This window comes from Pelodiscus sinensis, chromosome 3 (assembly GCF_049634645.1).
Source record: "Pelodiscus sinensis isolate JC-2024 chromosome 3, ASM4963464v1, whole genome shotgun sequence".
NCBI classification, from domain to species: Eukaryota; Metazoa; Chordata; order Testudines; family Trionychidae; genus Pelodiscus; species Pelodiscus sinensis.
The window spans coordinates 112,727,054-112,750,295 of NC_134713.1; the positions used below are offsets into that span (position 1 = coordinate 112,727,054).

Sequence of the window (23,242 nt, forward strand, 5' to 3'; positions counted from 1 at the left end):
CTGGTCAGCAGGCAGCCCATCTCAGTCCCGGCTCACGCTGGATCCTGGAAGCTACCCTCGCTGCAGCCCTGCAATTAAAATGTTATAGGAGCTGCCTAAAATTTTTAGCTGCCTGCCCACCCAGCTCCTAGAATACTTTTATTGCAATCCGGTTCTGCAGGCAGGCACGCAGCCCGGCCCAGTCCGGGCTCACGTCGGATCCTAGGAGCTACCTCCACTCCTAGGACCCGACGTGAGCCCGAACTGGGCCGGGCTGCGTGCCTACCTGCAGAACCGTATTGGGAATCTCTCTTCGGACAGGCGCAAGCTGGGACTGAATGCTTGCAGTGCTAACCCATTATTGATTAATTGTGTAGTTGACAACATTTTTATTGACTACATAATTAATGAATTAAGCACTTCTTAACATCCCTAACTGAGGTAGATGTTAATTAGAGTATTGTACATTTAAGATTAGCTAAAAGAAGATTGATATGTCTAAGAAGTCTTGGTCTGCTGATTACAGGTGTCTAATAAAATACCAGCATACATTTGAGATATAAAAGCAATTCATTAAGAGAAAGTATGGTCTGGCGATTAAAGCATAGGAGTGGGTATTGGAAAGCTGAATACCCAGGTATTGTATTACACAAAAGGGCGCTGTTGGAAAATAGTATTGTGTAGTGATCTACCTCCTGTCTCAATGACTTCATCTCAAATGTGCTCAGTTTACAAATAAAAGGCGAAGCTTACGATTGTGTATGTGTGGGCAAATATAATTAAAGAATTCATCGCAAATATCTGGAAGATAAGGTGATAGGTAATAGCCAGCATGGATTTGTAAAGAACAAATCATGTCAAACCAATCTGATAGCTTTCTTTGTTAGGATAACAAGCCTTGTGGATAAGAGGAAGTGGCAGATGTGGTGTACCTACACTTCAGTAAAGCTTTTGATATGATCTCGCATGACCTTCTAATTAATAAACTAGGGAAATACAACCTAGATGGGGCTACTATAAGGTTGGGTGCATAACTGGTTGGATAGCCATTTTCAGAGAGTAGTTATTAATGGTTCACAGTCATGCTAGAAGGGCATAACAAGTGGGGCTCCACGGGTCAGTTTTGGGGCTGGTTCTGTTCAATAACTTCATCAACAATTTATATATTGGCATAGAGAGTATGCTTATTAAGTTTGCAGATGATACCAAGCTGGGAGGGGTTGCAAGTGCTTTGGAGGATAGGGCCATAATTCAAAATGATCTGGACAGACTGGAGAAATGGTCTGACGTAAATAGGATGGAGTTTAACAAGGACAAGTGCAAAGTACTTCACTTAGGAAGGAACAATCAGTTTCACACATACAGAATGGGAAATGATTGTCTTGGAAGGAATACTATTAGAAGCATATTATGAGCTGGGCAGGTAGCCCAGCTCAGTTTTGGCTCATGCTGGGTCTGGGCATTCAGCCCACTCCCTAGACAGGCGCTGCTGCCACCCTGCGCTGCTGCCTCTTTATCAGAGGCAGCAGCACAGGGCGACAGGCAGCTGGTCCACAAGGGGAGCTGGTTTTTAAATTGGCTCCCCTCACCAGCTCCCACCTGGCATCCCACACTGCTGTCTCTGATACAGTGGCAGCAGCGCGGAGTGGCAGGGGTCTTCTTGGGAGTGCATTGACTGCCGGCCCCGCCCCCAGGGACTATAAAATAGTCAACAAACCGATAAGAATTCATGAGGTTACTCGACTGTTCAATTAACCGATATTTAACATCTTTAGTTACAGCTGTACAACCTTATTACCTACAGTGAGGATTGCACAGGTGTAACTGAGGGAAGTGACTGACCCTGCAATTAGGTCTAGGAATACTGTTAAATGTTCTGATGCATAAGCCAGAAAAGAATCCAGTTTATTTTTCCAGTGGTGTGTGGCTTCTGCAGAGCTGGCAGTAGTGATACCTTGCAGTAGTGTGTGAATATACATGAGTCTCTTGAATAAGAGTGCTGTGTATACTGAGAGCTAAACTTTATCCTTTCTCTGCCTCAGTCTTTCCATCTCAAAACTGATGGGGTTACTACTTTGCTTCCCCGTGAAGGTGTTGTGGATTAATTGTTTGTAATGCATTGGATGAACAGTACCATAGAAACACTGAATATTTTAGATAATACTGTAAAGTGGACAAACAACTTTTCATTAATAGTGATTGAGTCTACAGTTTAAAATGTGGCTGGATTCCTGTGTTACTCTGTATGGGCCATATTATGTTCCAGGATCTCAGAAGCCAAGGGAGTGATGGTGTTGGTCTTGAGAGTAGAGTTTGGTGTATCTGTCATATTTTAGTATGTTATTTTGATAATATACCAGATAGAAATTTTTTTCCATGCTCTTCAGTTGCAGGATGGTCAGAATGAACTTAGAATTCTTGTTTGGTGCTGCTGAACTTTGCCATGCTGAAAAGTTGCTTAAAAATTATAAAAAATAATGGTGTAAAATAGCAAAAACCAGCCATAAAATAGAACTATGTTGGATGTGTTAGTTTGGTCCTGACATTTTAAGATAAAAAACTAACTGCCATCCTTGTCATATGTAAGAGAGTGACACTGCTGGGAAGTGCCTGGGGCATCCAAGGGCAATATGTGGCCCTTAATATGATTTTATGTAAATACAGTTTTCAGATTACATCTCTGAACTATTAAGATGGGAATGGCTTCATTAGAGCTGTTTCTGACTCAGCTAAATAATTGGGCCATTTATTCTGTTATACACATTACATTCATCTCCAATTATTTGATTGGAACTTGCAAGCATGCAACAGAGGGCTTTAATTCCTGAAAGTAAAAAATTGACCTGTTCAGTCTAGTGACTGGCCATTCTCAGTATTGAATTTTGTTCAGTGGTGTGTTGCATTGCATCTACCTATACTTGCATGTTGTTCTAATGATGTGGATGACCCTGTGCAACTCTGTTGTAAGGAATTCATGGCTCTTTGTACTCTGTTGAAAGTGTGGTATGACCTTTGATTTCCTTCATGAATTGGCTATGCTGTGCAATTCTTATCTTCATGAGATAGGGCATGGACCAAACTCATTATTATAGAATAGTGATAGAAATGTAGCCGTGTTAGTCTGGGGTAGTTGAAGCAAAATGCAGGACAATGTAGCACTTTAAAGACTAACAAGATGGTTTATTAGATGATGAGCTTTCGTGGGCCAGACCCACTTCCTCGGATCTGAGGAAGTGGGTCTGGCCCACGAAAGCTCATCATCTAATAAACCATCTTGTTAGTCTTTAAAGTGCTACATTGTCCTGCATTTTACTCATTATTATAGTGATTGATTTTTGCTTTTAAAAAATCTTTCTTGACCTCGTGATTAAAAAACATTTGATCTACACCTTTTTATTATGCTCTTTTGCAGAATTGATGTCATTCTTTTAAAAATTACTTTGTGAATTTTGATTTAAAAAACAAAACACTTATATGCACATTCCTGAATAACCCTATAGAAAAAACAGATCTAAGAGAGTTTTTTTTTTCTTTTTAAGCACGGAAACATTTTCATTTGTCACTTAAGAGAAACATAGATGAAATACTTGGAAAAAATGTAAATTCTTTATAAGCTGCCTACCATTTTTCAAAGCGCACCAAGAAAATACTCCTTGATAAAGCCCATACTTCACATGCTAGTCATAACAAACACTGAGGCTTTGTCTGTGCTTGCAGGGTGCTTTAACACCCTCCTCATGGGACGTAGCGCCCAGTGTTGGGAGCCTGTCTGGACTGGCAAGTTACTGCACTAAAACCTGCTATACTCAGGGTGGTGATTTTTTTACACTCCTGAAGGAGAAAGTTTCAGCACAGTAACTTGCTAGTGTAGGCAAGCCCTTAGATCTTGTTTATACTACAAAGGTAGGTTTGTCAGAAAAGTTATGTCACTTTAATTAAAATCATTCTTTCATGTTTACACTATGCTCCTTGTGACCGCAGACTACATCCACACTAGCAGCTCTTTTATTGATAGAGCAGTGCACTGTGATAACTATCTTATTGTGCAATTGGGTACTTTGGGAAGACTTTCAATATTTCATGGGTCAGCAACAGTGTCACATGATGCAGGTTTCTCAATCTCATCCTGCACCCTACCTCCTGGCCAGACCCCGCATCCCACCCCTTGCTGCCATTGGTGGTTGGCTGGTGGTTCACAGAAAAGTCTGTGTTGAGCTGGGTGGGCCTTGGGCCAAAAAGTTTGCATTAGTGAATATCACAGAAACAAAAGAAGCAAGAAGGGGTGTGGTGGGAAGAACATGAGGGCATGTCTCTCACTTGTAATTCCATTCCACACAATCCAGTGTGTTTACCTTCAGTACTGGGAGCTTAGCAGGAGCCTTATTCCTATGGAAGAAACAGGTGTTGTTTTGATTACAAATGTTTGTTGCTCTCAGATTTTTGTAACCTGGGACGTGGTTCGGATCTGTGAGGCATCCATTCACCTCATCTTTTCGTGTGTCTTTCATGCCAATTCTGGGGAGTGAAGAATGCAAGGGAGATGAAAGTTGGTTTATGAGAGAGCTGAGATTATTTTTTGGCTTCCCCATCTGTGCTAGTACAGTTTTTCTGCTCACCTAAGTACTCAAGTCTGCTTTAGCACATCAATTTGTGTCACTTGTTGAAACAACATCATATCTACAGTAGACCCCAAGGAAACAAATTGTATTTTGTGTGTTCATAAGGATAAATGTAACCTAGACACACAAACATAGGTAACTTCCTTGAACAAACAAAGATGATCAAAATCCAGCACTCATCCCCCAGAATATCATTACTGTGACCACTGGGCATGTAAATGGTACACTGGCATTGGGTACTCATATGCTCTATGAGCAACTTAAATAGATATCTCTTCCCTAGTAATGCCTTCTCACTTCTACATTTAGACAATAGTCTTAAGCACAGTACCAGTCTTTATTGGACAGATTCAAATTATATATAAATTACAAACACCTAGGTCAATTTATTAGTTGGGATGGGCTATGATTTTTGAAGAGGATTCTGTAAAAAATGTAGTGTTAGTTTGAAGAAAATATTCAGCATCTTATCTGAGTGCATTTGTAGTACAGGCAGTCCCCGGGTTACGCGGATCCGACTTATGTCGGATCCGTACTTACGAACGGAGCTTTTCTCGCCCCGGACGACGCAGGCGGCAGGACTGCCCAGACGTGCCGTGGTCTGGCGCCCGTGTCCTCCGGGGCGAGAAAAGCTGCTCCACGTGTCCGTGGTCTGCTGGGGGCCGCCTCCCAGCAGACAAGGGAGACGCAGAGCAAAGCCGCGGAGGACCCAGGCGGGGGGAACACGGCGCGTCTGGGCGGTCCCCCCACCCGGGTCCTCCGCGGCTTTGCACCGCGTCTCCCTTGTCTGCTGAGACGCGGAGCAAAGCCGCGGAGGACCCGGGCGGCGGGACCGCGGCGCGTCTAGGTGGTCCCCCCGCCCAGGTCCTCCGAGGCTTTGCTTCGCGTCTCCCTGGTCTGCTGAGGGGGGGGCTCCAGCAGACCAGGGAGACGCGGAGGACCCGGGCGGCGGGATCGTGGCGCGTCTCGGTCCCGCCGCCCGCGTCTCCCTGATCTGCTGGGGGGGGGGGGGCGCAGCTAGTGCGTGTCCTCCCCCCCCCCCCCCCCCCAGCAGACCAGGCTTTTCTCGGGACGCCTGTGGTAGAGCAGCGGCTGAATCAGGACGCCTGGGGCAGAGCAGCTTGGGTGCTGCTGGGTTGGTCCAGTAGCGTGGAGGAGCCGCGCTACTGGAGCAACCCAGCAGCACCCCAGCTGCTCTGCCCCAGGCGTCCCCAAGTCAGCCGCTGCTGAAACTGACCAGCGGCTGACTACAGGAAGCCCGAGGCAGAGTTGCTCTGCCCCGGGCTTTCTGGAGTCAGCCGCTGATCGGTTTCAGCAGCAGCTGACTTGGGGACGCCTGGGGTAGAGTAGCTGGGGTGCTGCTGGTTGGTCCCCGCAGCACCAAGGTGTGGCGCTGCGGGGACCTACCCGGCAGTGCCCCAGCTGCTCTGACCCAGGCATCCAGATTCAGCCACTGTTGAAACTGATCAGCGGCTGATTCCAGGAAGCCCGGGGCAGAGCAACTCTGCCTTGGTCAGTTTCAGCAGCGGCTGAATCTGGACGCCAATTCCGACTTACATACAGATTCAACTTAAGAACAAACCTACAGTCCCTATCTTGTACGTAACCCCGGGGACTGCCTGTAAGTGGTCTTGGACTTGGAACTTGTGACTTCTCATCCCTGTTCCGCTACTTAATTGTTGAGCGGCTTTGCATGGCTAACCAGGGTCTTGACGCTCATAAATGGTGGTTCTGTTCCTGGAAACCCATTTCATACCCAAAAAAATCAAAATTGGCTATGGAAATGAAGGAAAATTAAACTAAATAGTTAAAATAATGCACAAAAATAACTAAAAAGTGAAGACCGGTGTGGCGGAGATACGCACAATTCAAGCAGCAGCTGCAGACTGGGGAGTCTGATTGACCTTGTGCGTTTCCTGTTTTGGGATGATGTGTGGAGTCTGCGTTGTATGCCATTGTAAATGCGAGCTACGGACGTAAGTTGGGGGTTTTAAGAGCTATCTTGCATGAAAAAAATGGTAGTAAATGCGGAGAGTTGTAAGTTGGGCAGTCATAAGTCGGGGGTTGCCTGTATGCAAGTCTGAAGTATCATATTCTGATGGATTTACTTCTTATCTTCTTTTGATTATCATATAGGTCCTAATGTAATTGAGTCCAGTGCAGTAATAGCTAAAGTGAATAACAATTTAAAGGTAAGAGTTATGTTATATTGTTATTACATGGCAGGCACTGATTATATCATTTGTTAAAGTATTTTATTAATTTACACACAAGCTTAGGAAGTCATGTTTTAAATATAATTTTCTATTTTGGTATATCTATGTGGCATTGTGCTTTCCATCTCATCAGAATTTTCCTTTGATTAGTGCTTTATGCTGCCTCTGTGTGGCAGTGGAACTTGGGGTCAGATGGGGAAATGCTGCGTGGAGCCCAGGATCAGCTGGGGAGTCCCCAGCTGCCCCGGGGCTGCCCCCTTTGAAACGGCACGAAGGCGGCATTTTAAAGGGGCGGTGGCAGCACAGCTGCCCCTTTAAAACGCCGCTTCCACACACATTTCAAAGGGGGCAGCCCTGGAGCCCAGGGTCAGCTGGGGACTCCCCAGCTGATCCCAGGCTCCCTGTGGCATTTCCTCCGCACGGGTGGGTAGTTCCCGGCTGACCCCAGGTTCCACGTGGCACTTCCCCGGCTCTGCTGTGAGGTGGGTGCCTCTGCACATTTCAAAGGGACAGTGGAGCCTGGGGTCAGCTGGGGAGTCCCCAGCTGATCCCGGGCTCCAGGTTGTGTTGTCCCTTTGAAGCGCTGTAACGTCACTTCAAAGGGGCAGCGCAGCATTAATGCCTGTGATTAACGCATTAAGAAATTCAACATGTTAATCCTGGACTGCGTTAATCGCAGGCATTACCGCATGTCAATTGACAGCCCTAGAAAAAAACCAACAATGTAGACATAGCCTGACTCAGGAAGTGTAGAGCAAAATATAAAGTTCTGTTGGCTCTTGATTTAAAAATAGAAAACCGTGTTTCCTTTCTGTACTTGCATTCTCTTTAACTGTTTGCTGGTGCTTTTATTTTCTTTAAATTCTTCTCTTTCCTTAATACAAAGTTACACAGACTTATTCAAGAGTGGTGTTCACATCAGAAGAACACTACCAAAATCTTCCCCTTCCTTTTCTGTCAGAAGTGTAGAACAATAACACAAGTCTTGATTTGTTTCTTATCCAAATGAAAAGTGCAGTAGGACAAATGTGAATTACCTCAAATGCTTTTTGTTTTCTCCCAGATGAGGCCATTTAAATTAAAGTCAAACCCGTTGTCTACTTATAATCAGCAGCTGTGGCTAACATGTATGGTTCAGCTGGATCAGCCTGATGGTAAGCACCTTGTCCAGTTTTTATTTCAGAAAACTGTCCTTATCCTGGAACTTAATTGCAGTAGGTATAACAAGTTAATTATGGTTACAGTAGTTGGCCTGTATTTCACTTAGCTACCATGCCATGTTGTTATGTAGTTTTATCTGAATCCAAATGCATGGGGGAAAAATCTATGCATCATGATAAATATGAATATGCAGATCTTGACTTGTGTTAGTTAAGAAACTAAGAGAGTGGCTGCAGGGAAATTCCAAAGTTGTTTATTTTTTATACTTTTTGCTAAATTAGTAATGTATGTGGCTGCAAGTTTGCTCTTGTTTGGATTAGACTAATCAATGTTATATGATATCGATTATGGAGTAACACTTAGATTCTCAAATCCTACTGTTGGGTATTTCTAGTTGTTCTGAATAGAGCACTGATTTCAATGAGAGGTCTTGACCAAGTCAGGAATGCAGGGGTTTTCTTCTTTAATATAACAAAACGTACCTAAGTTGACTCCAATAAGCTGGGAGCATTGCTGCACCTAGTAGCTAATTGAGACTTCATTTCTGCATTTGTTTTGGACAACAGCCTAAGATCTTCCTCTTTAGTTACAGAATCCAGCTTCAAACTAAATGTTACTATGACTGTGAAATTACGTGGTGTAGAAGAAAATGGAAGCTCATCATTCATTAATAATCAAGTTCACAATCGGATGAGAACACTAAGCTGTGCACAAGTAAGTATTTTTTTGGAAACCACGCTGATTGTAAAGCTTATTCTTTTAAAAATACTTGTGCATTGTAGATGTGGGGAGAATGTTTGATGAGGAAGCCATGAGGAAAACGTTCAGTAAGAGTTTGTCTACATTATGGTTGCAGTTGTGCTAGTAATGATGTGTTTGAATGTGGATTTTGCTAGCAAGGTTGTTACATGGCATCCTACAACAGTGTGTGGCATGACTTCTTTTGAGATGCACAGCAACAAAATTATAATATAGAATGCTTTTCAGATTTTCAATAGGAAGAATGGAACTGAGTTACAAAATTAAAATAAAATAAAATATCTCATCCATACTGAGTAAATGATAAAACTGAGATAGTCGTAAGTGCACTTAAATGCAGTTGCTGCAGGCAGTGTTTTAGTTATTAATGGGGACAGATCCTAAATGGAAGAATCAGAATGCAGTAGTATAGTCACTGTTTTGAGTCTCTGGCAAAACGTTATTTGTGTGTTCCTTTAAGATTTTTAAGTTGTAGCATACCTTATGTTCAGCATCTAAGAGTTGAGTTAGTTTAACTGAAAAACCATTAAACAGCTGCTCATGAGTGAGACTTCCTTTAGAAGAAAACCTGGGGCCCATCTATCATAAGTCAAATATTCTGGACTTGACATATTTTATTGTCTCTAATGGATTTGTATATTTTTAAGGTCCCCAAGCATTGGTTAGCCTTTAGGCTGACTCAGGATAGTTGAATCTTATGCACTCCATTTCCCTCTTCTTGTACTCCTTCATGACTGATGGTGTTTCTTTGGAGGAGTGTGAGACCCACCCTGTCCTGCCACGCTGTGACATACATAAACACCCCCAAATCCTCTTCAGTGCCATCAAGTTGTTTCTTTGAAAGGCCTTACTTAAATGTCAGCTGCTGGAGTTTGAACCTGAGCAGGGTACAAAAGTGTATTTGTACTGCCATCTTGTTGGTTGAAATGGAAACAGCTTACACAGATGGGCAGACTTAAGAACATAAGCAATGTTCCTTTCTTAGTAGGTGTAGATAGGACCCTACCAAATTCATGGCTATGGAAAATCACATAGATCATGAAATCTGGCCACCCCCTATGAAATCTAATTGTCTGTGTGCTTTAACCCAGTACTATACAGATTTCACAGAGGAAACCAGTATTTCTCAAATTAGGAGTCCTGAACCAAAAGGGAGTTACAAGGGGATTGCAAGGTTACTTTAGAGGGATTGTGCTATTGCCATCCTTACTTCTACACTACCTTCAGAGCTGGGCAGCAGGAGGAGGACAGCTGTTGGCCACATGCCCAGCTCTGAAGGCAGCATGCCACCAGCAGCAGTGCACAAATAAAAATGGTAATACTATACCATAGCATCTGTGCTGCTACTGGTGACGGCTCTGCCTCCAGAGTTGTGCTTCTGGCCAGTAGCAGTTGGTCTCCAGGTATCCAGCTTTGAAGAGAATACCACTGCTAGTAGCAGAGCAGAAGTAAACACAACTCTTTTTTGGGTCAGAACCCCTATGTTACAACACTTTGATATTTCAGATGTAAATAGCTAAAATCATGACTTTTTTTTATTCATAAATTTCAATGGCCAAGAAATCGACCGAATGGACTGTGCATTTGGTAGGGCCCTAGGTATAGATTAAAAAATCGGGCAGTTATTTGAAAATTACCATAGGTTGGAGAATGAATATTCTAGATAATCAGGGGAAATAGTGGGTTGAGCAAAGAAAGCCTAGGGTGCTGGTGCTGCTGTTGAGTTGTTCGAGCTGAGTTGTTGCTCGTGTGTTCACAATTTTTGGTTTTATGGGTACAAGGGCATATAAATATCCTTCAGTGGGTGCTAATCTGCTTTGGAAACATTAGAATTGTCTTGATCTCCTTAGCTCTCTGACACTTCAAGAAAGAACAGCACACAAACATCTAAAAATAAGGTCACTTGTCTTTTTCAGGTCATCTTTTAAAAAAATTACTAATATCTGGAGATCTTAAACTTAAGTACTTTTTTACTGAGAAATATAGTGTGGTATTTTGACCGGTGGACAGTTTACACCTATTGGCTACGTCTAGACTGGCATGATTTTCCGGAAATGCTTTTAACTGAAAAGTTTTCCATTAAAAGCATTTTCAGAACAGAGAGTCTAGATTGGCACGGACGCTTTTCCGCAAAAGCACTTTTTGCGGAAAAGCGTCCGTGCCAATCTAGACGCACTTTTCTGCAAAAAAGCCCCGATCGCCATTTTCGTGATCGGGGCTTTTCTGCGGAAAACAAATCTGAGCTGTCTACACTGGCCCTTTTGCACAAAAGTTTTGCGCAAAAGGACTTTTGCCCAAACGGGAGCAGCATAGTATTTCCGCAAGAACACTGACAATCTTACATGAGATCGTCAGTGCTTTTGCGGAAATTCAAGCGGCCAGTGTGGACAGCTGGCAAGTTTTTCCGGAAAAGCAGCTGATTTTCCGGAAAAACTGGACAGTCTAGACACAGTCAAATTGAGTTTTTACTTTGAGTGCCTTAAATATGTTCGTGTGGAATCTCACTCCAATGTCCCTATTTGTTTTTTCATTATAACTTTGTTAGTCATTTTGTTTGTAATTGAATCGCACTGAGGTGTAAGCCCTTAATTATGAATTACAGTATAAAGCTATTTAGAGGTTTTCTGACTTTACTGTATGTTTTCATAGAAATGTGCTGAAATCATTGTAGTTCACCTTGGCTACCTGAACTACACTCAGTATGAAGTCATTGTTGATTTTGAGGGTCTGAATAAGCTGCCGTTCCCCATCAAGAATGTGAATTTCACGGTAAGTCAACAGTATCACATTAGCAAAAAAAATCTTCTGTTTTAATTATTGTTGCAGAAGGCTACTTTAATCACAGTAAAAAGTACAACATTTTCCTTTTGAAGGTGAAACAATTGCACAGAAAAAGTGTGGAGGCTCAGGCCCCATCCCCACTGAGATCATCAACGTGTTTTATTTGATGTTGAGATTCTAGTAAAAAATTGGAGAAAGGTTCTTCTGCCGCAACTGTTATAAAATTGTTCCTACCGAGGGGAGTATTCTGTAGTATTATTCTCAAGGAAAAAAAATATCTTTGTCAGCCCTGGGAAAGCCATAGCTGTTCAAAAGAGATTATAGCTAGTATAGTTCTGATTAGTATGGATAAGGAAAGCCTTTTCAGAAAGCCAATCTATATTTTTTTACAACACACCATTGAAAAGAACTTGATTGCACATGGAAAATTCTTGACTTATTCTGAAAACTCTGAACTCAGGCATTGCTGAGAAATAACTGTAAAATGGATACACTTGCTGGTTATCATCATACAAATAGACAATCAAAAAATTGCATTTCTATCATTCTCATGTTCAGGGGGGCCAACAAAATTGCCGGGCCCCTGGGCAAGGTAAGGGAGGGCAGCTCTGTGCTCCCAGAAGGGGCAGAGCCTTGGCTGGAAGTGCAAGACTGGGGCAGCCAGCCCACAGCATGCTGCACCCCCTCCCTTCATGCAGCCCTCAAAGCCACCTGTAGCGTGCTGTGCAACACTGTCGGAAATTTAAAGGGCCTAGGGCTCTAGCCACCATCGCTGCTGTAGTAGAGGCAGCTGGGAGCCCTGGTCACTTTTGAATCACCAGGCCTTTGGGCAACTCTCCCCTCCCCTCTCACCCCCAATTGCATTGTTGGGATCTGAGCCGAGAAGAAATGGCTTGTTTAGACAGGTTAATATGTGCAATCAAATCTTACCTCAACCAATCATGTATACCGGCCTTTCACAATTGTTACAGTAGGTGTATTGGGATTAGCAGGATTTCTCCAAACTTTCCAAAAGAGTATGGGGTTAGAAACATTAACAGAGCACTACATTCTTGGTTGGATTTTTGTTAGTGCCCGTCTCTCTCCCCCTCCTCCCCTCCCTTCCCCCCCCCAGCCGCCATCCACCCCATACACAGTGTTGGGAGGAAAAGGAAAAATGTATTCAAGACAAGAAGGGCAATTCTCTTCCCTGGGGAAATGTGCTGAGTGTAAATGATAGTGTATAAAGGTCACTTGCAAAACAAAATGTATACCGTAGGGATGTCAATGTGTAGTCAATTGTACGATTAACTGATAAGCTCAGGCTTATTGGTTAACCTTGTCGACTACACGCATCTTCCCTCCTGCCCACCTGTATCAGCAGGAGTCGGTGCTTAAAAGCCGGTTCCCCCCCAGCACTGGCTCCGCAATGCCGGCTTCCCCCCCCCCCCCCCACGTGTAGGGGGGCAGGAGAGGCTGCCACAAAGCAGCTTCTGTGTGTGGTGGACCTGAACTCGCCGCGGACAGATGCTGCTCCGTCTCGCATAGAGCAGCCTCTCTCCTTGATGAGCCTGGGCTCACCACAGACAGAAGTGGGTCGCAGGAGACAGAGGCTGCTCCTTGGGAGGTGGAACAGCTTCTGTCGGCGGGAAACTCGGACCCCTGCAGACAGGGGCTACTTGTCGGACAAGTCTCTGTCTGGCCAGCCCAGGCTGTTGCAGATAGAGGCTGCTTTGCAGCAGCCTCCCCTGGCCCCCACAGCAGCTGCTATCCACGGGGAGCTTGGACCCCTGCAGACAGGGGCTGCTGCCACCCTGCGCTGCTGTCTCTGTATCACAGGGAGCAGTGTGGGTGGCAGGCAGCCAGTCTGCACAGAGAGTTTGTTTTTAAACTGGCTCTCCTCACAGACTGGCTCCCGCCTGGCACCCTGAGCAGCTGCCTCTGATATAGAGGCAGCAACACGGAGTGGCAGGGGGCTCCCTGGAAGTGGGACGCACTGGCTGCCGGCCCTGTCCCCTGGGTACTATCAAATAGTCATGTAACTGATAAGAATTCTTGTGGTTACACTGTTGTTCAGTTATCTGGTATCTGACATCCTTAATTTACAATACTTGACTAATTTGTGCTGAGTGCCTCCAAATACAGTATATGAAAGAAATCTCTGGCAGGTCTTGTCTGTGCTGCTGTGGGCTGGGTGTATGTTCCAGCAGTGGCTGCTGTGGTGTGGTATTCCAACACGTAGCATTGTGTGTGTCATAGCTGCTAGCATGCAGGGACTTAAAATGAAAAGGCAAAATGTTGGTTTTTAGTTCTTTACATACTGAATGCACCACTTGGCTGGGTAAGTGGAGCATGTTCAACATATTAGCGAAGTGATATAGTTTATCAAGTTTTGCACATCACCTTTAAGAAAGCCTAGCAAAACTTCATTTGCTCAGGGCAAATAAAATCACATTTTATTATTTGTCTTCCTTGTGCTATTTTATTGTTTATATTACATTTAGTGCCTAGTATTCCCTGCTGAAATTGCACTATATATATAGAGCCCCACTATGCTACCCAGTGTGTAAAGTACAGGTTGCACCTCTAAATCCGGGATTCTCTGGTCTGGCAACATCCATGGTCAGGCATGACCACAGATGTTCCAGGTGCACTGCAGGGGAGTGGGGTCCAGGAGCCGATGTGCTGCTCAGTTGGGCTGTGGGGGAAGAGCCAGGAGCTGGCGCATGGCTTAGTTGGGCTGCAGGGGGAGGGGGGAGAGGGAGCCGGTGCATGGCTCAGTTGGGCTGTAAGAGGGAGCCGGTGCACTTGTCTCAGTTGGGCTGCAGGGTGGGGAGGTGGGGCGGGAGCCAGTGCGCAGCTCTTCTGGTCTATGGATGGGGACCAGTGAGCTGGCGTGTGGCTCATCTGGGCTGCAATGGGGGCAAGGAGCCAGCGCGTGACTCAGCTGAGCTGTGCGGCGCAGGGGGGCAGAAAGCCCGGTGTGTGTGTGTGGGGGGGAGGGTCTAGTGGGACTGAGGCAGGCAGCAGGGGGCCTGAAATGACTTCCCCGGTCTGGAAGAATCCTTCATCTGGGACCTTTCAGGTTCCTAGGGTGTTGGACCAGGGAGATCCAACCTGTACGTGGTGCCTGATCTAAAGGGCTTATAGTCTAAATAGACAGCATAGACCAGTGGTTCCCAAACTTTTTGGCATCACACCCCCTTTTTGATTTGAGAAATCCTCTCCTCCTCTCCCCCCCCTCCAAAATAGCAGCAAAACTTGTTTAGTTTAGAAAAGAGAAGACTGAGAGGGGACGTGATAGCAGTTTTCAATTACCTAAAAGGGTGTAAGGAGGTGGGAGGAAAAATTGTTCTCCTTGATCTCTGAGGATAGGACAAAAAGCAATGGGCTTAAATTGCAGGAAGGGAGTTTTAGGTTGGACATTAGGAAAACCTTCCTAACTGTTGGGTGGTTAAACATTGGAATAAATTGCCTAGGGAGGTTGTGGAATTTCCATCTCTAAAGATATTTGAGAGTAGGTTAGACAGACAGCTATCAGGGATGATTTATAGAGAAATAAAGAAACCAGTGTCACAGGGAGGTGAAGAGAGTTGCCTAAAGTCATATAAGGGGCCAGAGAACGTTGTCGAGTAGATTTTGTGCAAATTTACTCAGCTACAGATATGCATGGTCTTCATGATAAAGAAACTTGCAGTGGATTGCGTCAATTGATTAACTGAATGTAAAGTCTTAAAGGGAAGTTAACTTGTGTTTGTTTCATCTCTTTTTTGCCTTAGTGTATGGCTTGGCATGTATGATGGCACTTTGAGAATGTAACATGCTGCTGCTTTTTCCTGTAACTAGGCTGCTTTAACTGTTTTTGTTTATTGAAATTGTCATAATTATATCTAGGTTGGAGGAGGTGAGGCATGAATTACCCTCTATCTTTTTAAGATGGTGCAGTGGAATTTGCAATAGCTTGGCCATTAAACTTGGGAAAGCTAGTGGATTCATCTGTAGATACTCTTAAGCAATATTGTGTCTGCAAGTACTAGTAATTTTTCATGTCATGCAAATTCTATCAGTTTCCTTTTAACATGCTAACTTATCCTTTTTTTTTTTTAATCTTGTAGTGGAAAACCTACAACCCATCTTTCTCACAAGTGGAAATCTGGTTCCGGTTTGTCTTTGTAGTTCTTACTTTCCTGGTCACTGTGAGTACAATCTCTTCTTTAACTTTTTTGGAGGGCTTGGGATAGGTGTGCAGGTGGCTAATTCAACTACAGGTTGGATCTCCCTGGCCTGGCACCCTTGGGACCTGACTGGTCCTGAATGAGGGATTTTGCTGGACCAGGGGAGGTTATATTTGGTTCCCCTGCTATTGGCCCCCCTGCCCTGGACTGGTCACCAGCCAGCTGCCCATACCCCCCTCCCCTCCCACCGCCTGCTGCCTGCTCCACTGCCCTGCTGGTTTCCCCCTTCCCTGCTAACATGGGCAGCCCAGCTCTAGTCCCGCTTCCAGTGTGCTAGGCTCCTGGTCCCACTGGTAGCCTCGCTGCAGGGAGCCCAGTCGGCAGCCCTTCACCCAGACGCTCTGGTCCTGGAACATCCATGGTCCTTCTGGACCACAAATGTTGCACCACCTTCTGGACCACCAATTTACAGAGGTTCAACCTGCACTACATACTCTTGTGTTTGGTATTGTAACTGTCAACAACAGCAAAGTCTCATACTGTGTGTATGTGCAAAACCATTTTTACTTTCAAATCCATTTGTGCTTTAAAATTTTTGCAAACGATGGAAGAATTTAGTTCAGTCTGAATTTTAAAGTTCAGCAATGTTTGGGGTTTTTTATTGGTGGGAGAAGCTTTGCAAATAAGAAAAATGATGTACTCTGTATAACTCAAAATGGCTGAGAGAATTTTGCTTAGACTTTCAAGAAAAAATTCACTTTGGAGCTGAGATCAAGATTAAGTATGTCTTAAAATCTGGAGTGGAAAATTTCTGATTCGGTGAATGAAAACACTGGGTTAGAGTGCAAGTCCCAATTTTTAAATTGGGTACTACTACACATTTCTTCCAGAATAATGTATACACATACACACCCCACATTTTTCAAGTAACAATGAATGTGGTATGTGACCTGGCCTGTCAATGATGTTTGTTGGCTTGCTTACACAGATATGTATGTTGTTATAGTATAGTATATACAGAATACCAACAGTAGATTGACAATAGTACACAAATGATGCTGATTTGTGCAGTAGAAACTACAGGTTGGAACTCCCTGGTCTGGCACTTTTGGGACCTGACTGGTCCCGAACTAGGGGATTTGCTGGACGGGGATGTCTCTCCCGTCCTGGTCCATGCTAAACCGCTGCCCTCACCCTGTTGCTGCCTGATCGCTCCCTGGGCCTGAGGCCTCTAGGTCCCACTAGGGCCACATGGCCGCAGCTGGAGCTGCGTGGCTACTGCCAGCCCCCTGCTACTGTCCAGCTGTTGGGGCCAGATTTCCCTGCTGTGCCGCCTGTTCCTGCCTCCCACCTTTGGATCTCCTGGCTGAGTTGCCGGCCCCCTGCTGCACTCCTGCCCAGCAGCCAGATCTCCTTATACCTGGACTCTGTGGTCCAGGAACATCTGTGATCCTGCCAGACCATGGATGTTGCCGGACAAGAGAGTCCCAGTTAATGGAGGTACAACTTGTAGTTTCCATTTCAGGCTGTCCCAGAGATTAAGTGAATTGCTCAAGGTCACACAACATATCAGAACCAGAAGTATACCCTTGGAGACCTGACTCCCAGTAATAGAATCTACTCAACAAAGCATGCTTCCTTTCAGAAAAATTATGAGTGCGTTCCAGTCTCTTGTTAGCTCTGCTAAAGCTAAAAAGGCAAGATTGATGAAGGCTCATATATGTAATATAGTAATTGGCAGCTGCCAATATTTTCTTTTTTGCAGTGTCTGTTTGCACATTCCCTTCGAAAATTCTCCATGAGGGACTGGGGAATTGAACAGAAATGGATGTCCATCCTCCTTCCTCTGTTGCTGCTTTACAATGGTATTTGTGTGTGTATATATAAAGCCATTTTTTTAGGGTTCTCTTATTCAGCTTGGTCCCTTTAAAATATATAGCTGTTTGTAAGAATTCGGTCACATTATCATTGGATTTCTTTTAAAATATACAAATAAATCCCTTCTTTTCTATAGGTCACATCTTTTCAGTCCTTCAAATAAATGTCATTCCAGTTTAAAATTCTGAATTGGATAAATGTTGTCTTACCTGTTTTAAAGATGGTAGTATTATCCAACCAGTGCATTTATCTGAGCATCTTTTTGGAAGCACTGAGATACCAGTGATTGCCAATAAAGCATGGATGCTGTTTTTAGTCTTTACCTTGTAAACCAAGCCAAATTGCTAGAGAGATCAAGTAGATATCAAAATATCATTTTACCCCATAATGACATGTCCTCACCTTTCAAAAAGGGGCAAAAGGACCCCATTCTAAGGAATTTGAATGAACCAAGGCCCAGAAAGAGGCCTTGTGGCAGAAGAAAAGAAGCAGTCATAGGAAATGTGGAGTTGGGTGTGAGGAAAATATTAGGATATTGTTCCTTTAAGTGCCCAGGATCAGGAGCCTTTTGGGTGGGGTGCAGGGCTCCTCTCACTTCCAGGCAATCAGGAGGAGCTCTTCCTGCAGAAGGCCAGTATATAGACTGCCTTCTCCATTAAAAAAAGGGAGACATTGACAGGTTGTCAAGAGCTGAAAAGCTAAAATCTAGGGAGAGGCAGCTATGAGAAGCAACCTTGTGAAGAGCAGGCTATGGATGGCAGAAGAGCCAGAGAGAAGTATGGACCTTTGGATTGCAGTGATGGACTTTATTGATAGGAATGTTTGAGGACATTAAATCAGTTCCAGCTGGAGTCTATGGGGTATTTGTAAGTGGTCCTGCAGGGAGAGAACAGAAGGGGCTTGCTGCAAAAGGAACTCTGGCCACATGGAACCCCACAGGCAGCAGCAGCCCTGTTTTGTGCCCCCAGTAACTCAAACATAGAACTACACTGAGACCCGACTTTAGGCAACCATCATGAAGCAGTTGCGTAGTAGGTTCCATCTAACTAACAAACATTAACTATACTGGAAATCTTGGGGCAAAGCTTAGTGATTGCGTAGCACAGGGAGGAGCAACTATGGAGGTTCCTTGTATTTTGTATTAACTCGTGGGTTTAACCAAGGCAGTGTTACTTTCTTATTAAGATTTTGAAAAATCTGTCTGTTCTCTGAAAACTGTTTGGTTTTTCCTCCCCTTTGATCGATAATGGGTGAAATAGTTTAATTTTTTTTCCCATTCTGTTTCAGATCCATTTTTCCCCCTCTCATTTTTGGTGAACAGTTGGTTTCCTGGAATGCTCGATGACCTCTTTCAGTCAGTGTTTCTGTGTGCATTGCTGCTGTTCTGGCTCTGTGTCTACCATGGGATACGAGTGCAGGTAAGTAGAGGACAGTCACTCAGTACATGCTGCACAGAGATTGGCATTAATTCAGTTTTGTATTATGTAGTTTTAATATTTCTCCCTAATTTATGTGATATACTTTTTTTCCAAGCTGTTGACAAAATTAAATCATGCCTAATATGTAAGTGTTCATAAAGTTTATTCTATACACAGTGTAATGTGACTTTTTATTGTATCCATATGTTAAATTCATTCTTCCAATATATTTCAGATCTCCTGTTTTTTGTATATTCTAGTTCATCATTTAATGGATTCACAGAGTGATAATACTGTTGTGAAAGCCTGATGTAGGGTTTTAACGTTTGTGTTATAACTTAACTATGTGATTTGTGGTTTGTTTTTTCTGTGTTTTGTGACTCCTGCTAGGGAAGAAATAGGGCTCTCTGTTATAGAGCATGGTTTCTCCACCTTTTTGATACCAAGACCAGCTTGCTGCCTTCCTTTAAACTCTGTGAGGGAGATTGCTGGTGACCAGCATAGAGAATACTATCAAGTTACTTTTTAAGCTAAAATGACTAGCAGTGAAATACTGAGCTGTTCTTGCACAGTCTTACTGGAAGTTCACACCTCTTGGTTGTTATTCTAAACTAGTTGCAGAGCAGCACTGCAGTAGATTCCACTTGGTTCATATTTGGAAGGATATTATTTTACAACCATACATTTTATAATAAAAATTCAAGAGACCTTCAAATTCTGGAGAACAGTTTTATGGAAAGAATTGTATCCCACAGCTGCAGCATCAATGAAGTACATCAAATGTTGTAATAAAATCCTCACATACCGTTCTCCTTCAAGAAATTCAGTCCTAAATTTGATTAATTTTTTTTTTAATGAGCGTCATCAGCATGGAAGTATATCCTCTGGAATGGTGGCTAAAGCATTAAGGGTTGTACAAATGATTAGCATATCTGTAACATAAATGCCTTGCAATGCCAGGTATAAAAGTCCCATCAAATACCAGGTCTTTCTGGTGACTTTGTAAGTAAGAAATGGGTATAATTATTTCCTGTATATGTAAACAGTCTTGTTTTTCTTAGCAATTGGCTGAACACGAAGTAGGATTAAGTGAACTTGTAGGCACTAAAGTTTTACATTTTGTTTTAGAGTGCAGTTAAGTAACAAAAAAAAAATCTACATTTGTAAATTGCACTTTCATGATAAAGTATTGCATTATTTTACTTTTATGAGGTGAATTAAATATTGATAGTAAAAAATAATATAAAGTTAGCAATGTTCACTTTGTAGTCTGTTGTAAATGACCAATATATTTGAAAAGATAGAAAAACAGTCAAAAGTATTTAATAAATGTCAGTTGTTTAGGCCATGTAATTAAAATGATTACCTTTTAAGCTAAACACGAGTTAACTGTGATTAATCAGCAGCCCTAATTATAACATAGTTTTTATATACTCTAGTGAACTTTGGATCTTAGAAAATAAATACGAGATGCTGGGCTTTTTTTAAAAAGCACTTTGGAAGTGTACCCAAAGTATGGCTCTTCCTATTTTAATATGTTGAGAACCACCATTCTCTCACATTCAAATGTTCTTAACCTGTCTTTTCTTGTCCTAACAGGGAGAAAGAAAATGCTTAACTTTCTATTTTCCCAAATTCTTTATCGTTGGGCTTCTGTGGTTGTCCTGTGTTACATTAGGAATATGGCAAACGTAAGTAATTTCCCTTTGTACTATGTTTTAGTGAGGAAAATCTTTTCAGGGAAGAGAAAGGGCTTTATAGTTAGTGATGTCTGTCTGTCTCTGGTATTTTGATGTGATCCAGAAATGAATAAATTGAATTACACCAGTTTTTTCAGATCTTCCCATTTTGTAAGCTGAGATTAACTCTCTCTAATTGCTGCCCTAATTACATACAACTACGTAAGTTCCATAGCCAGTGTGTAATGGTTCCCTATAATATATACTTTGATGTTTTATTCAGATTAGAACAGTATTCAAAACAGAAGAGTTGCCTTTCCAAGAGATGGGGAAAGGGAAAGATCTTACTCTTGGGATATTTTATTCCATTTCATTATGCCAAGTGCTGTGCCCTCTTAGACCATGCTGAATACTTATTTCGTATCTCAGCATTTACATTCTACACGAATTTGTACACTGTCCTACTCACCTCAAGCTGTTATTTAGCTAAGTTTAATTTTTCCTCTTGTATCAGAACCTCTGACTTGTGAAAAATTTTTGTTATTTTTTTCTTAATTCTTTCCGATCTGATAAGCTAACATAAAGATAGAAGCATTCTCCTCTCAGACAACTACCCCACTGTTTGTGGTGATATGACTTTCTAAAGTACGTTACCCATAATTGTGTCCTCCTTAAATTTTGGGGCAAGGGGAGTAAATAGTGGGGTGGGTAAGGTTAAAAACTATGCAACTTGAAGAATATGCTTTTGAAATCAGAGACTGCCCTTCTGCCTGATTAGAAGAGCATACTTGATAATAAGTGATGGGTCTGATCCTACATTTTTTCATTACCACAGACAAACTCAGTGATGATAAAATAAATCAGTGAAACCCAAATTTTGTAGGCAATTACTAGGTGTTAAAATAGCAAAAAATAAACACAGAAAATTAATAAAGAATAGTTTAAAAATCAGTCCCCACATATATAAGTAGAATAAACTGTTCTGGCATTCAACTGGTATAAATCATCTCAATTTAAAATCAATGGAGCTACCAGTTTACATCAGTGAAGATCAGGTCCAGTATCCTAGGGATGTAAGCGACTAGTCAAGTAGTTAACTACCCGATAAGCATAAGCGTATGACAGCTGATTCCCAGCTTGTATCCCTTCCCCTGCTGTGCCTCTGCCTTTTAAATGTAGTAAGAGCCTGGAGGCTGGCAGCTCTTACTACATTTAAAAGGCAGATGTGCAGAGTCTGGGACTGAGAATGAGCTGGGCCCCTGATAGTGCCTGGCCCCCTGCTGCACCTCTGCCTCCCCTGCCCCCCCCTCCCCACCCCAGTGGAGATGATGCTGGGGGAAACTGGCTTTTAAGCTGGCTCCCCCAGCACTGTCTCCTACTTCCCTCTCCCCCTTGCTGCCTGGCGGCTCTTACTACATTTAAAAGGCAGAGTCGCAGTGGGGTTAGCTCCTGGGGCCCTGCAGTTTCCCCCCTTATTGACTAATCGAGTAGTCGATGGAAATTCCATTGACTTCTCAATTAGCTGATTAAATGAAATTTAACATCCCTACAGTATCCATAATCTCTGTATAACTTCAACATGTTTAGAATTCCTACAGTGTTTTTTGTCAATGCATATTTGTAGCTTAACCTGACCTTATTAGAACTGTGATTACTTCATGATTTTTTTTTTATCTTTTCCAGTGTTAATGAACTACATGATCCAACATACCAGTACAGAGTTGACACAGGTAATTTTCAGGTAAGTTTGACTCAAACTTTTTTGACACTTCCATATGGATTCTATATGTCTACTAAGGTAGCACTGGGGAAGAGGTGAGTGGAAAATACCTGGCAGATACTTAGTATTACATTATATTATATATTGTTCTTCAGGCTGAAATGAAACTATTTTTTTGCAGTGAAACTTTAAAGAGCATCAAGTGTTGAAAGGAAGATCTGATGATAAAAATATATTTTCACTGAAATGGTTCAGATTTTTTTTGTTTGGCTAATACAAGTGTATTTTAAAATGGACCTGAATGTTTATGGAAAGATACTCCCTCTATTGCATATTCTATAGTGGAGACATAGAATGGTTCCTTTTGGATGAAGGAGTATGTGTCTGTAGGCCCACTTCACTGTTAAGAAAGGTATAGTGTGCATTCTGAACTGTCACTCCAGTGAAGATAGTTTGAAATGCCAGCAGCTACTCAGTTGCAATCACCAAGGGCCTCTTGGATCTTATCAGAAATAAATTCATTGCCTTTCAGAAAGCCAAAAAAGAGTTTCTCTTGGTTCTTCATATCCTCAATTCTCAGAACATTTGGTTTTCTCAGCAAATCTCCACTTTCTATTCTGCAGGAGAAATAAGTTTCTGTGTAGCTTCCTGCAGCATCTCACAGTTGAGTGGCCATTTTTAGAAAACTGATATTTGAAAAAGTGGTTTCCTCTAGTGCAACACCTCCTTTCCCCCTATACCATCCCAAAATTGACACACTCTCACCACTGGCAGTTCTGGTACAGACCAGGGAGTATTGTGCTTTCATCCTCCAGCCTAATTGTCCCAAAGAAACAGATCATGCTTTTGGAGATGGTGGTTTCTGTCTCTGGAAAAGA

The 23,242-nt window shown here is 42.9% G+C and overlaps 1 protein-coding gene across 3 annotated transcripts in view; it reads left to right on the top strand.

The window, feature by feature from the left end:
- TMEM181 (transmembrane protein 181) overlaps positions 1–23,242 on the top strand; it is a 72,609-nt gene that overhangs the window by 34,679 nt on the left and 14,688 nt on the right. For all 3 annotated transcript variants that reach the window (XM_025180656.2, XM_075924548.1, XM_075924549.1), the window contains exons 3-11: positions 6,735–6,790; positions 7,878–7,968; positions 8,562–8,689; positions 11,384–11,503; positions 15,610–15,690; positions 17,435–17,534; positions 18,835–18,965; positions 20,565–20,656; positions 22,328–22,385. In XM_025180656.2, coding sequence (XP_025036441.1) covers positions 6,735–6,790; positions 7,878–7,968; positions 8,562–8,689; positions 11,384–11,503; positions 15,610–15,690; positions 17,435–17,534; positions 18,835–18,965; positions 20,565–20,656; positions 22,328–22,385 — 857 coding nt within the window. The remainder of the gene's footprint in view (positions 1–6,734; positions 6,791–7,877; positions 7,969–8,561; positions 8,690–11,383; positions 11,504–15,609; positions 15,691–17,434; positions 17,535–18,834; positions 18,966–20,564; positions 20,657–22,327; positions 22,386–23,242) is intronic.